Below are 14,945 nucleotides of genomic sequence, written 5' to 3'. Positions count from 1 at the left end.
GAGACAAAAACTACGTGGTAAACCACGTGGTAAAACTATGTGGTTTACCACGTAGCAAAACCACGTGGTTATTTTCAATAGAGTAACATTCCTAAATCTTGGATAACAGATGATGTCTGTACCAAAATATTTGGTGATTACAGCAACTGTTTAGACAATAACGTGACTATAACTTCACATAATGAATATACTTTTTTTTTAAACAATAGGATTTTAAGTAAATTACATGGGGAAACTAAAACTTATTACAACATCGATACTGCAACATATAAAGGTGTTAATAAATCAGATGATAATATTTATATAAATTTTCCCGTAGAAATGTTAAACAACATTCGTGAAGGCTTGCCACCTCATGAACTTAAATTAAAAATAGGTACAATAGTAATGTTAATTCGAAATTTGAGTATATAAGACGGATTGTGTAACGGTACACGATTGCGAATTACTAAATTACTGAAGTATATCGTAGAAGGCGAAATAGTAACGGGAGAAAAAATTGGTAATAAAGTTTTCATTCCAAGAATTACATTAAATACTGGAAATACTTTATCATTACCTTTTATTTTATGTAGAAAACAATTCCCATTAGTTGTAGCATTTGCTATGACTATAAATAAGTCTCAAGGTCAAAGTTTCGATAATTCGGGATTATACTTAAAAAAACCTTTATTTTCTTATGGTCAATTATACGTGGCTTTATCAAGATGCAAAAATAAAAATGGAATTTTTGTTCAAGTCGATAGAGAAAACAGTTTAGAGATTGAAAATATAGTTTGGAAAGAAATTTTTGAATATAATATTGTATCTAATATATATAACATGATTTAATTATAATTTTTTTATGTATAGATAAAATTTATTAATTAATAATACATATAATAAATGTATATCGTGTTCATCTATTGTACCAATTTCAGCATTAATTTAAAACCAAATAGAAATGAACGTAAGTCTTCGTGGTTTCATTAGGCTTTATGAAATGACTCATAAAGTGATGCGAAACTTTCATTGTTTATATTAATGATAGTCTAAATTTAACTTAAGTTTATGTACGTAAAAAGAAGACTTGTGTAATAAAGGACTATATAAGTGATGATGATATAATAATTATGCGCACCAATGTATGTGTATATATGATTTGGTTTCAAAATAGTGTTAACTCCATATAAATTGGTTTTTAAACGTACTTAGTTGTATAAATAATGATGTTTTGCGCAACAACTTCCTATGAATCAATTTATGACTTTTAATTTCTTCTTGAGGATTAAATTAATCATGGCAATAAGACAGTTTTGTCTAAAGATAGGTAAAGACGGTATGATCACGGTCAGGTTCCAAAAAAGTGGTGTAGGGAGGCGGTAGGGGCCATGAAAAAATTTGTGGGGGTCAGTGGGAGGGCCATAGGGGGTAGGTGGGGGAACGTGGGATGTTTTGAGAAAAAATACTATACAATATTTCTATGTGATTTGGTAGGAATGTGGTAATAGACTTTAACACATTGACAGGGCTGGCACAATGCAACGTTACAAAATGCTAATAAAAAAAGGCAGCCCACCAAAAACTTTATGCTTACAAAGAAACCAAGGGATCTAGTAAATCGAAATACAATTGATTGTATTTTAGTTTAGCTGACTATAGTATTGTGTAGTAATCTGTAACTATTTAATTAAATATTCAAACATACATTGTTATTATCCCATCGAGCCATACGTGGTTGAGCCCCCTGGCTTGAATAAAGACTTATACCATACTTTTATACTATTCATATAATATTTTGTGGGGGTCGGTGCGGGGCCATGAAAAATTGTGCGGGAGGTCGGTGGGGGGCTGTGGGGGGTTTTGAGAAAAACTACGATATGTCAAAATAAGCAAGAAAATAACGGATTTTTACCTTATTTTGTGGGGAGTTGGTGGGGGGAAAATGGGGGGCGGTGGGGGGTTTGTGTGGAATTCCCCACTGAGTTAACTACATAATATAGGAAGATATATATATTTATACATATATATATATATATATATATATATATATATATATATATATATATATACATATCACTATGTACGGGAATTAAGGGATGAAGATAGAGAGAAGACAAGGAAAAAAATATTTACGTGGGCACACTCCCGGCACACCAACGCCTTCTCCACGAAGGCCCCGTCTAGCAGGGCACAAATGCTGCCATCAACAGCAGTAAATCCCGGGCTGCGGGTACCATCGTGAGACAAGCTCACGAAACTCCGCAGCAGGCGTACAAACTCAGACGCACTCGCGAACGTTGCCATAATAACAAAAAAAAGGAACAAAAAAAAAAGAGGAATCAAAAAATGAATAAAACGAAAGAAGAAATAAAAGAAATGGTTGACTGTCAAAAGAAGAGAGTACGGTTAACGCACTAAATAAAAGCAGAGCAGACACCGAAAACTAACAAACACTGGCAAAGGAATGCAGGGAGCACTGAGACGAACTGAGCACAACAAAGTTAGGGTAAGCAGTGACGAAGAAAAGTAAAAATCAAAATATCCAACGATCCTTACATTCCACCTCCCTTGAAAAATGTAAAAGAGAGGGCTAGTGTAGGAAGCAATAAGGTGACCAAAAAAAAGGGAGAGGGAAAAAGGGCAGGTCAGCCACAAAATTCGCGACACTATATGCGCCTTCCTGTTATAAACAACACACAGCGTCGAACACATGTCTAGAGGAAAGGGAACACAGCAATCTGTTCATGATAACCATAAAAGGCAGGACACGCAGACACATCCTTCGAACATTTCTTATACTGACGTTGTACCGTTCACACAAAGAAACAACGAGTCTAGTTTTTTATGTGTTATACGCATTTAAAATCAAAGAATTATAATCCAAAAAAGGGCGGCAATAGTCAGCGTGTGTATGCGTGTGTGTGTGTTGTGTGATGCGTGGTCTAGGGATTCTAGGGAAGAGAAAGGCGCACGGGCGCTTGCAGCTCCGCGTTACTGATGTGTTCGCGTGGAGAAGCGGGATAAGAGGAGAAATACCTCGAGACGCGAAGGTGGCAAGACGTGCCGTGTGGCCTGCGAGCGAGCGTATGAGAGCGCGTGTAAGTGCGAGACGTTGTCTGTGCCCACAACTCATTGTCATCTAATATTTAATAAATACTTTTAATTAAAATACCCCTTGAGCATCTCGCTGAGTTAATCACCCTGAATCCCGTTCCTTACATATGTATTTACAACGAACTGTACCCATTTAACAGAAAGAAGCAGTTGTGCCAAAAAAAAAGGGGAAAAAGAGGGGGAATTTTTTTTTCGTTCGTGAAAATTGTCGTAAAAATGGTAAATGTAAACAGCGTCGTAGGACTTGAAATCACAAGTGCTTAGGTGTCCTCTGGTTTCAAACATATAATAATGCGATAAACATCTCAGCATATCGTATATAGTTTTAAGCAGCGCACAAGCACCACGTTATGTAAGGGTAGAGCCATACTCCCAGCTTGATTTGCAGTGTACAGCCTTCTCGCATTGTAAAATTATTGTTTCGACGTTTGTCATTGCCCGTACGAAATGTCACGATTCAGGGGGGTAACTGAAACCGCGCACGGGTTATGCTCACAGTAAAATTTTTTTTTTTTTTTTTCCCTCCGTACGAGATAAGAAAAGGGGAAAAAGTAGTAATTTGCAAAGAGGGCAAACACAAAAAGAATAAAAAAAGGTACCCATTTTTTTTCGTTTTAAGGTGGAAGCCGCACAAGGGAAAAAGCAAATAGGGGAGATAGAGTTAATTGAGTAAAATCCGGGGATAATGGTAGAGGACTTGGACCCGATCCAGTCAGCCACATCAACGTGGAGAGTTATATGGTATATAGATTGGAATCAACTAATGCAAGAGTCAACGCAGTTTTTACAGGCACAGAGGCAGGCTAGCTGGAAATGCTCAGTAACACTGAGGAAAAAGCAGGAATGTATGGAACAAACAGATCAGGCCACAATCGAAGTTTTACAAGCAGAAGGAAATGTGCAAGAGGCATATAGAGCAGTAGTGGGACAGGGAATTCATAGCCAAACCGCAGCCGTGCAAGTGATCCAAGGACAATTAACGGCGGCAGAAAAGGGAAGAACAGGAATTAATAGTTTTAAAGCCGACTACCACAATCGACACAAACAAAGATTTAACGGAACAAGTAACAATCACAACGTTCGGGAATCAAGAAAAAGAAATACAAAATATGAAAAAATTTTGAAGCAAAAGCAGGAAAAATAACAGAAGAAGGGTTAAAAATATTCGTCGACTTAATAACAGGGAAGGACGAGGTGTCAGGCATGATAAGAGAATTCGAGCAATTAGCCAAAGAGCTCGCAACAAAATTTAGAAAAGCAACCGATATAATATATTTAGCCAGTCGAGGCGTGACTCACCTACCAGAGGAAGCATTAACAGCTGTATCGGAAGCCAAAATCTTAGCAGGACAACTAAGATCGGACCTCAAATTCGCAGGAGAGGAAAGTACAACAGAAGAAGAAATCGGGGAAACTTCAGAGATAACGACTGTAGCATTTAATGGTAACATCATATATTATGTAGAGATACCCTTGGTAACAAAGGACGATTTCGATCTTCTAAGAATATCGCCGCTACCGATGGAACAAAAAGAGTTCAACGATACAGACATTGTGGCCTACCTACAGCCAACATACGAATATGTGGCAATAAGCACTAGTGCGAAGAGTTTTGCACCAATATCGCAAGAAACGGTTAAAGGATGCAAAAGAATGGGACGAAAGCGCATTTGCACACTGATGGAATCAGCACAGGAAGTAGAGGAAGACCATCCTTGTGGAATAAAATTAATCCTAGGCTACACAATAAAAAATCCAGAGGAATGCCAGATAATACTAGCCAAACTAAAAGGCACTTACTGGACGCACCTACATGCAAGAAACCAGCATGCTTTCAGCACTACGGGGGAGGAGAAAATATACGTGCAGTGTGGGCACACAGAGCATAAAACATTTTAAGTGGCAGACGCAGGAGTAATAAATTTTTCAGAGGATTGCACGGCTCAAGTGGCAGAGACCAGATTGAGTCCGGGATCAGAGGAGGGCAAGAGCAAAATAGCCAAACTTAAGGACTCCAACTTGAATTTAGAAAAGATAATACAGAGCATAAAAGGAATAAAAGGGGACAAGTTACGGGAGCTTATGGGTATAATAATAAAAAGAGACGGATTACAGGAACGCGGCAATGATGAGCACGGGACTGAAGGAAACTCAGAGACAGGCACAAAGCTAATGGATATAGTCCAACGCGTGCGCGAACTCTTGTAAACATAAGGGGAATTGTCCGATTGAAAAGAATATGCATAGGTAGCAGCAGAGATAACGCTGGGCATGGCAACAGGGTCGTTCGGGTTCTTAAAATGGGGGGCCCCTTAATTCTAAAACTTTCTAGAATGTTCGCAGGTAGACAACGCAGAGGTGACACAGAGAGAGGCGGAACTACGACAATGAGTCCCTCAGCCGTGCACGAGTCAGCGCAAGGCTGGTGAAAGCGGGCCGACGCCCGAAAGTCGAAATTAGCTACTACCTGCGGCCTGCGGCAGCTCAGTAATGATAGTTGTTGTGAGTGGCGTATTCGGGTGAGGACCCTGATTCCGGAACGAGAGATGAAATGGAGCGGGCGAACTGTATTGAAGACGACGGGATGACGAGATGCACCAAGTAGGTGTAATAGACGTATGATATGTATGATATGTAGTGACGTGGTTGAATGCGGATGCGTGGATAAAATTCAACCTAAAATGATGGTTGATGTATATAGACAGAGATACTGGGCGGATGATGATAGAGGTTGTAGGATGAGTGACGTATGGATGATAAGCTGTTCGTTGACGTGAGGTGAAAAAATTAGCGAGACGTATATTGTGTAGGGCGCAGATGATGCAGATGTGATAAGCGTTGACGTGCAGAAGGTGAAAAAGATAAGCCGAGAACGATTGTAAAGGTGATTTCGAGTATAGAAGGGTTGGGTAGAGAAAGGAAGAGTAGCACGAACGAGAGGTGAAAGGGTTAGGATGACGGTGAGGACGAGCAAGAGATTGCTGGATGAGTGATGAATTAAAGAATGAGAATTAGAGATGCAGGAACACAACACGAATGCGAGATGCAACTAATGAGAGATGTGGGAATGTAAAGATTAATTAGTAAAATGATTATATAGAGCTACGATGATGAAGATTGACGAAATATGAATACGTATGAAGGTGAGATACGATTAAATATAAAAGACTTAGCGTCTCGATGACGATGTCCTAAGTCCTGGGCTCGAAGACGGCGGCGAAGATCTCCTGCAGATGACACAACCTGTAAGCGGCAAAACTGCAAGCACTACGCGAGAGGTAATTACGATGCTTCCAATTCAGCGTATCAGGCAAGAGAGAGTGAGCGTGCAAGGAAAAAAATCGAGTCCTTAAGCCCCACCCCTCCCACTGCCGCGCTGACAAGCTGAGAGCCAATCAGCGGCGGGTGCGAGCGCGCGAAAGGCTCCAGAGAAAAAGAAGTGTGTTCGTTTTAGAAGTTAAGATGAAGTTCCGCTGTGATTCCGTCTCTGGACGGAATAAAAACCATTTCTCCTGATGTGATGGTCTATTTTTCGAGAAAGCAGTGGAAATCGACATTTATGAAACAAAAAAATTGTTTTCTAACATACAAGACAAAATAGTATATTACGTACGAGTTTGCAAAAGCTTACGAACTGAGAGGTTTACAGCACGAGCCTAAAGTGAGGGCCGTAACGAGGTTCGTAAAGAAGCCTTTTCGAACGAGTTTCGTATACTATTTTTCCGCCTGAGAACCCAAAATCAAGCGGCGAAGGTGCTATTTTGAGGTTAGAAGGCGGAAAAAGTGTATTATGTTAATGAATTGCAATATAATGGATTAAATTATAAGGTAGATATGGTACTTTTAGTTGAAAATAATGGTAACGAAAAAATTATTTTTGGAAATGTTGATAAGATCTATGTTTACGACAATAATGTATTTTTAGCACTCAAACTGTTACTGAATACGCCTTTTTACGAGCACTACTTTGCTTATGAAGTGAAAAAGATAGATTCAATTGAATTAAAAAACGGCAGTGATATTCCGCTAATGCACGAATGTACATTATTTGAAAAAAAAGGATCATTTTTTGTTGTTCCAAGATACATATTGCAATGTAATTTGAAATTTTTTCAAATGTATGCATATTTACCTCTGATGAGGTAAGAACCTCAAATATAAAAAAAAATGTATGCATAATCATTGTACTATTACATCTATTTTAATGTATTGTCTCTCCACTTTTACACTCTTTTGGTTTATATAATAGAAATAATAAAAATAAAAATTTCAATGATTTTGCTTCGTTTATTTTGGACTAGTCATTGTTACACAATTAATATACTAGCTCTACCGGGCACAACAGTACAAATGACTGTTGGCGAGCAATGCAGAAACAGCATGGGTCGTCTGCAGTTGTGCTAGCTGCCTAGCTGTGGACTACAGTGATAATAGCTGTGCACCTACCTGCATGTGGCGCCACTGCTGTTTTAGCATTCGTCCGCGGTCGTACTAGTACTAGCAGTTCTTTTTTTTTCAGTGTAGATAGGGCCAAGCTAAGCCGCGTTACATCACGCCATCTGCCTCTATACTTTTGCCTCGCTAGGACCTAGCGAGGCAAGCTAGGCTGCCTAGGTAGGCACAAGCTATGCCCCCGCTATAAGCTTACCGATCTGGTTAAACGCATGGTCGAAATCAAGAAACCAAGCCTGGCCACAGGATGGGCTCGTAATAAGGCGCAGCTTGGCCTGACTTTCGCCCACTAATGTCTGCAGATCAGTATAATACAGAGACGACTATATATAAGTATATAAATATAGTATAATATGCGCGCGCGCAGACACACATGTATAAATATATATAAGCTTGGGCCCAGTTTTCGCCCACTTTCAATTTCTACTCGGGATATTTCCGATCGGGAAGTCGGTGCAGGTGCTATCACGTATAGGTAGGGTATACAGAAAGAGAGAATAGAGCTGTAGGGACGCCACGTTTTTTATTTATTCTGGCAAGCGAGCGCGACGCCGCGACCAGCTAACACGCAAAAGAAGTGAGCGAGTATGCCAATCTGATCCTTGTTGATTTTCATTTGTTTAGTGTGCCGTGTACATTTTTGTTCAACTGTATACTGGAATTCACTAGCTTATCTTCGGATTTGTGCGTTAATTTCATTGTAAGTACTGATTTGTGAGCATTATATGTTTGTGTTCAAATATTAGTGCATCGCGTGTTACACTCGATTCAGTAAGTTTGAAGAACATTCATTGTATGCAATTACAAGAATTTCGGTGTCTCTTTGAAGTTCTTGATCAAGACACATTTCATAAGTAAATCGTGCGAAACTAAAGCTATTATCATTAGTGCGTTAAAACTTCATTTCAAGTGCAAGAGCCGTTTGTGATTGTAAACGTATGAATAATGTTAATTTTGCGCAGCAATTAACTATAGTGCAATGTGCTCTACGGTCCGCGATTGGAAATTGAATCGTGCAATAACGTTAGATTTAATTTAATCAGATTCATCGAAAAACGTTTTATTCGTCAACGTGGTGTGTGCTGCAACGGCGTTATATATAACTGTAGATTAGAACACACGAGTCCTTCTTGTTTACCGAACGCAGAAGCACAAATAATTCCACGAACGCTTTTGTTAAAACAAGTGCGCGTGCATCGGAATGCGTTGTCGTGCGATCACCTTCGTTGACTTTCTTTTTAAACACGAGATAATTTATCCAGGCATGAACTAATACACTTGTTCAATATTCGATTATGCATCAAGCTAATACATTTTTTTTGTAATTAGAAATAACTGGTGAAAGGACAACACTCCCTTACTTTATTTCAAGCCCATCAGGGCCAATTACGCAGTTGTTAGTGGACAACAGTCTACGCAACTAAGGCACTCAGCCTACACATTCCGTAAAGAGACATCAGTCACTTTGATCAATACAAGCCTGGTTAATCATGCAATTGTTAGTGAACAGTCTACGCATAGACATATAAGAAAAATAGATTGCTCGTTCTTATGTACGGCGCTGAAGCACAAGTAGACGGAGACATAACATCGAACGTGGATATCTGTCTCTCCCTCACATTGCCAAATGTGGGAGTGAGCGAGAGAGAAAGAGAGAGATACTCACGTTCGATGTTCTGTCTTCTACTTGTGCTTCAGCGCCGTTCATAAGAACGAGCAGTCTATTTTTCTGATATAGCTATGTGTACGACTCTTTCCGTTGGAAAAGTTCCGAAGCCAATCAGAGCAGAGCTACAGCAGGAGTGTAGGGGAAGACTTATTTCTCCTGTGAATAATAACGCAAGCGCCTACCTCCACACAATCAGGGGTGCCTACTGGCAGCTTTAATTATTTATGATGAATAAAATAATAACGCAAGCGCCTATCTCCACATAACCTGGGGCGCTTACTGGCTGCTTAGATTATTAATAAAACCAATATAATAACGCAAGCACCTATCCCTACACAACCCAGGGCACTTACTGGTCGCCTTGATTATTTATGATTAATAAAATAGTAACGCAAGCATAAATCCTCACACGTTCTGGGGCGCTTGGATTATTCTATTTATTATAAATAATTAAAGCGGCCAGTAAGCTCCCCGGGTTGTGTGGTTATTGGCGCTTGTGGTAATTTTTTTTTTTTTTTTATTAATAAACAAAGCGGCCAGTAAGCGCCCTGGGTTGTGTGGTGGTAGGTGCTTTTGTTATTATTTAAAGCATTATATTTTAAAGTGGCCAGTAGGCGTTCCGGGTTGCTGGTTTAAACAGTATTGGGTTATTGGGTTTAATAGCTTGGGGTTTATTTATTTATCATTTTAAAAATTCTGTTGTTTTATGTGGGTTTTTGCGTTTTACTCTTTATAGCCAATTTGAATTTCGTGCTACTTTGGATGCCACTTTCGGGAGCACTGGCCCGGTCTATCCTATATAACGTTCTTGGTTTACCAACCCTCACCGTTGGCAATGCGCAAGAGAGACAGATTTTCACTCTTGGTGCTGTGTCTCTTTCTACTCGTGCTTTAGATGCCGTACCTACAAACGAGCAGTCTATGTTTCTTTTATGTATATGGCCTAAACATCGTTGCCTACTGTTTGGTCAAACACATAGAGATATCTCTATAATGAAACATTAGCAGACCAGCTCAGTACAAAGATTAGCTAGCATAACATTAAAAGGTCAGTTCAAGTGCCCAAAAATGTCTTATAGTCAGCTGGGTATGAAGTCTGGTTTTGTCCGGGCTAATATTTGTAACGGCATTGGTCGCTACATAGGTCAGCTGCAGCGGGTTACCATAAAATTCTGCAAGAATCACGGCTCCAGTCGGGGCGTACGGTAAATTAGATAAAAAAATTGTTTCTGACGTCCAGCTTTCTTAACACTTTAGCCTATACTATCGCGTCCACTTCGGTGTCCTTGAGACAATGTAAATTTACATTTACAGACACTAGTTTCTATCATGTTTGTGGTGCTACAATCTCAATACTAATGTACCTAACAAATATCCTCCTTAGGGAACTATCAAATTATAACATTAAAATTTCCGATTTTTAAACTAAACATTTCGAGAAAATACACTAGTAAAAATTTTAAAAGATTTTTTTTCGTATTTATTGCACGGGTGGTCGTAAGAATCAATACTTAAATCGTAGCACCATGGAAACCATTGGTACTCTTCATCATTAATTGTTTTATTGTTATTTGGAGAAATTTTATTACTGTTGAATCATAGTACGTGGTCCCAAGTAATAATTTTTTCGTATTTGCCAGACAATTTCGAGAGATTGATTTTCTTAGGTTTTTAATTGGCACCGACTGAGGGCCCGATACTGTGGGCCGTGTACAGTACACCGTGCACGGTACACGGTGTTAATTATACTCCTGGTACTTTGGGTGGGCGCAGTACCATGCACCGTGCACCGTGTATTCGTGTACCGTACACGGATAAGTTAATATCGTCAAGTGCAATTACTGCAAGTACCGTGCACGGTACACTGTTTTCACTGTAAACCGTGTACAGTACATAATGTGCACGGCATACGGGTTTTAATCCGTGTATAGGTACTGTGCTGAAAAATGGGAACTGGTACTTAAAAATTGTGCGTAATGACGATAAAAAAACTTATAGCATGATAGCAACAAATAATAAAACACACATGTTGGCCTGTATGTACTACATGCGTTAACGTATGTACGTATGGGCACAGTATGGGTAAAGTAAGAGAAAGAAAGTACATATGTACCCTATGCGTCGTCTGCTACTTATATTGTCATGTCGCTCGTTACTTGATGTTATAAATTTACGTACACACACTTGTGTAAGATCGTAAATAAATTTTTTGGTCTAGAAATTGTCATATTAATTTTAAAGCTAGCTAATCTAATAACCGCATCCAGCATAATTAATTGGCTAATAAAATTTTTTTTGAAATAATATTGTGATCTTTCCAATTAAATGTGGATGAGGACTGATTTACTTAGTTCAGCTAAGTTGGATTTATTATTTGATTGGGTTATAACATCTTCAATTTTTTTAGGGCGATTACTTAGTGGTTTCTTTTTTATCATTTTAGATTTTATTGACATCATTCGAATTAAGGATACATCAACAAGTGGATTGACTTTACGTCAACCATTTCCAACATGTACACTAATGTACTCCAATTACATAAACAACTAAATGCATTGGATAAATAATTTGTTCTTTATCAATAAAAGAACTAAGTAGCTAGTGCTGAATGACTTAGCTACTTTCATCAATGCCATTCAATTGGATTATATACAAGCCTCAAATTTGAGATGAGCAAGCATTCCTGGCATTAAGGCAAACAGGTTTGTGACTCAAAATATATATTTTTTGCTAGTTATAATGTATTAAACACATGTACTCCCACAAGTTATATAAACCGACATTAGAGATAAAAAGTTTACTTGGACTTTACTATTTTATAATGAATAGGAGTAAAGGCACATAAACAATAGCTCACAAAGATACATAAAAATAATAATCTTATTAACATAATCAATATTATGCGACAGTATTGTGAAATACCTAGCTAGTGAACACACAATTAAGTTAATAAATGACTCATTGGAGGAAGGCAATATAAAGCCATCACAAGTGTAGTGAGTTGGTGTTTATTTTCAAATTTATATATAATGCATTCAAAACATGATATAAAAGCTATTAACACTTTTAAAAAGTTTAATGTTTTTGTCACTCCTGTTTGAAAACTATTTATGAAAGATTAAACTTTACTTCTTTTTTTTTTACTTGTAGGTGTAGCCTTTAAAAATTCTGATGGCCTTTTTTAACTTTATTTCTTTATGGCATTTTAACTATTTTTAATTCCCTTTCTTTACTTATATCCAAATTTTGAATGCTTTTTTTAATTTCTTCAACAGTTCCATTGAGATAATTTGTTATGGGAGCTATATCTACTTCGATATTGTCTTTCCAGTAGTTACAAAGCTTGTTTATTACTTGGACTTTTCTTTCGAAATTTTTTCCACAACTTGTACTAGCAATTGTTTTCAGTTCATTGATGATTGGAGCTAAAAAGCGACGCTGGTCATGTACAGTTTGATTTAGTTTTTTTTTACTTTTTTGTCGAAACAGTGATTGGAAAGACGGTCATTGTTTTTTACTCATCTGGTTTTTTAGATTCATCCATTACAGTTTTTGATTTCATTACATTTTCACCTTTTAATGTTGTGCTGTTAAAAATTTGATGGTTTGTTTTGATACATTTTTTGGTTCATCTGGGATCACACAAACTCTCATCGTACAATGGATAACCGAATAGTCGTCTTCCGCGAAAAATAGGTACATCTATCATTTGTCCACCTCGGAGCAGTCGAAGCGTTACGAGTCCTCTGAGCTCCGAAGGATGTAAAGTAAAAAGAAACAACGAACTCTAGTGGTAGAAAAATAAATTAGTACGGATATAGATTTTTTTTTTTTTTATATTATAGTACTTTACGTCCGGCTCCTATAAAGGGCACTACTGAGGGCACTTAGCACTTGGGAGAAGAAAGGGAAGAGGGATGGGAGGCCTCCCATTACTGGGAGGGGGGTAGGGGGAAATTAGGCAATTATGCTGCGAGGAGGTCGCCTAAACTCTCTTCGAGGAGCATTGCGTGGTGAAAAAGCACATGTGAAAATACACAGAGGTACTTGCCCTAAAAGTCGTACTGGCCGGGAATCGAACCACGGTCTCCCGCGTGCCAATCCACGAGCTAGCCGACTGAGCCACCGCGCGCTCAATTACGGATATAGATCTTTGGGGTATAGTCTATAGGATTCCGGGCTCGAGTAAAGAAACTCAAAGCAAATACAGATTGCATAGAAATGCCTTTATTGTAGAACAGATTAATTGCAAAGGAGACACGGCACACAGGGCTGTAGGCACGTGTTGCAGTTTAAGACTATACAAAATGAACTAACTGTATAAGAGTACAAGAAGAAGGCTTGTAGCCGATGTAATATGTAACACTGCAAAAGTAGTAGTAGTATAGGCGCTGCAGCTGTGGGCGCGAGTGAGAGACAGCTAGCTTGCGCCGATGCAGAAGATGGTTCTCGGGGCTAGCTGTTGCTTCCTGACTTCCTGTGCGAGCGGCCTGTTTGGGCGCAAGGTGTCGAAGGCGCGCTGGACAGTGCTGCCACAGATCAGCCTTTATTCCGTATGTTACTTTCGTATAAGTCCAAGAGCACGCAGGAGCCGACAGGATTGATCCCGTTTCAAGAGCATTCAACGGTCGCATAAGAATTTCAACAAATTAGTTTTGGACTTGGATTTCGGTGAGGCCAATTTCGACTATCAACGTAAAAAACGAGCTTCAACAATCTCACAGTATGTGAAGTCGCTTAATTAGTAACATAATACATCAGTATTTTACAAATCAGGTAAAACATGAAATATCCTCCTAATCGTTTGCATGTTGCTCATTATGTATGTATATTGTTAGCAAGATGATAAGAAAGTTACTTTTACTATAATAAATAATTTACTTTGGATTAGATCTGAATCAAAAAGTACAACTTCAGGCGAAGTCAATATCATTCTTAAAATAAAAAAAACAGTATTAGAATCCCAGACATTTTGTCTCAGTTATTTTATCAGAGTAACTTTACAAATATTATACATATAAAAACAAGCATAAGATGATTATTCATATGCTCTAGGGACTAAGTATTTTTTATAAATAATGTTTTTTCGAATTATTAGTCTAAACAATTTTTGCAAGACTTCGTGGACAGCAATAAGATTTATGAGACTGTCAGGCCTGATGAAGTTAATGATTTCAAAGAAGAAAGTACAGAGGAGGACAAAGAAGATAACAAAAACGCACAACAGGTGAGTTTAAAACTTCTCTAATGAATTACATTTGAAGCTACTATTTCTTTTCATTCAGGGTGCCTTCGAAATCAATCACTACACCTTTGCACTTATCTGCAGCAGAGCCAAACTTTCCCAACTCGACGTCCATGAAAGCCCTCAATCGTATGACAAAGACTCAAACTGGTGGATGCCCATGAAAACTTTCAGACTGTACTTTTATTGGTAGTTATATATGATCTCCAGCGTTGCCTGCATCATACTTCGCAACTCAGCGCTAAGATCTTTGGTTCAGCTCTTCAGCTTTTGCATCTTAGTTATTTTTCTTCCTAACGTGATGTCGATTGGAAGTGTGCTTCTTAGTGTGCATTTATATATTCTTTTATCAATATGCATCACTTTGTCATATCAGTCTTTCATGTTCACGATCAGTATCTTTTTATTAACTGCACAATGACCGTGGGCCTCCTTGATGCCATTCTTAATGCTATAGCTCTTACTTTAACTAGACGTACTATG

The 14,945-nt window shown here is 38.3% G+C and overlaps 1 protein-coding gene across 2 annotated transcripts in view; it reads left to right on the top strand.

Annotated features, from left to right (window-relative positions):
- The first annotated feature begins 10,204 nt into the window (after positions 1-10,204).
- The window catches only part of mRpL43 (mitochondrial ribosomal protein L43), a 31,880-nt gene continuing 27,139 nt past the window's right edge, over positions 10,205-14,945 (top strand). Inside the window, exon 1 of one of the 2 annotated variants that reach the window (XM_014354578.2) lies at positions 10,205-10,422. In XM_014354578.2, coding sequence (XP_014210064.1) covers positions 10,286-10,422 — 137 coding nt within the window. In that variant the 5' untranslated portion in view covers positions 10,205-10,285. Of the gene's footprint in view, positions 10,423-14,282; positions 14,445-14,945 lie in introns of those variants that run through there. The other variant, XM_089589922.1, reaches the window with a different exon arrangement.

This window comes from Copidosoma floridanum, unplaced genomic scaffold (assembly GCF_036245765.1).
Source record: "Copidosoma floridanum isolate Cflo_tuat_1 unplaced genomic scaffold, Cflo_Japanese_pri ptg000010l, whole genome shotgun sequence".
NCBI lineage: Eukaryota > Metazoa > Arthropoda > Insecta > Hymenoptera > Encyrtidae > Copidosoma > Copidosoma floridanum.
Note: the sequence above shows the minus strand (reverse complement) of the source record. Positions and strands in the feature narration are given on the sequence as shown.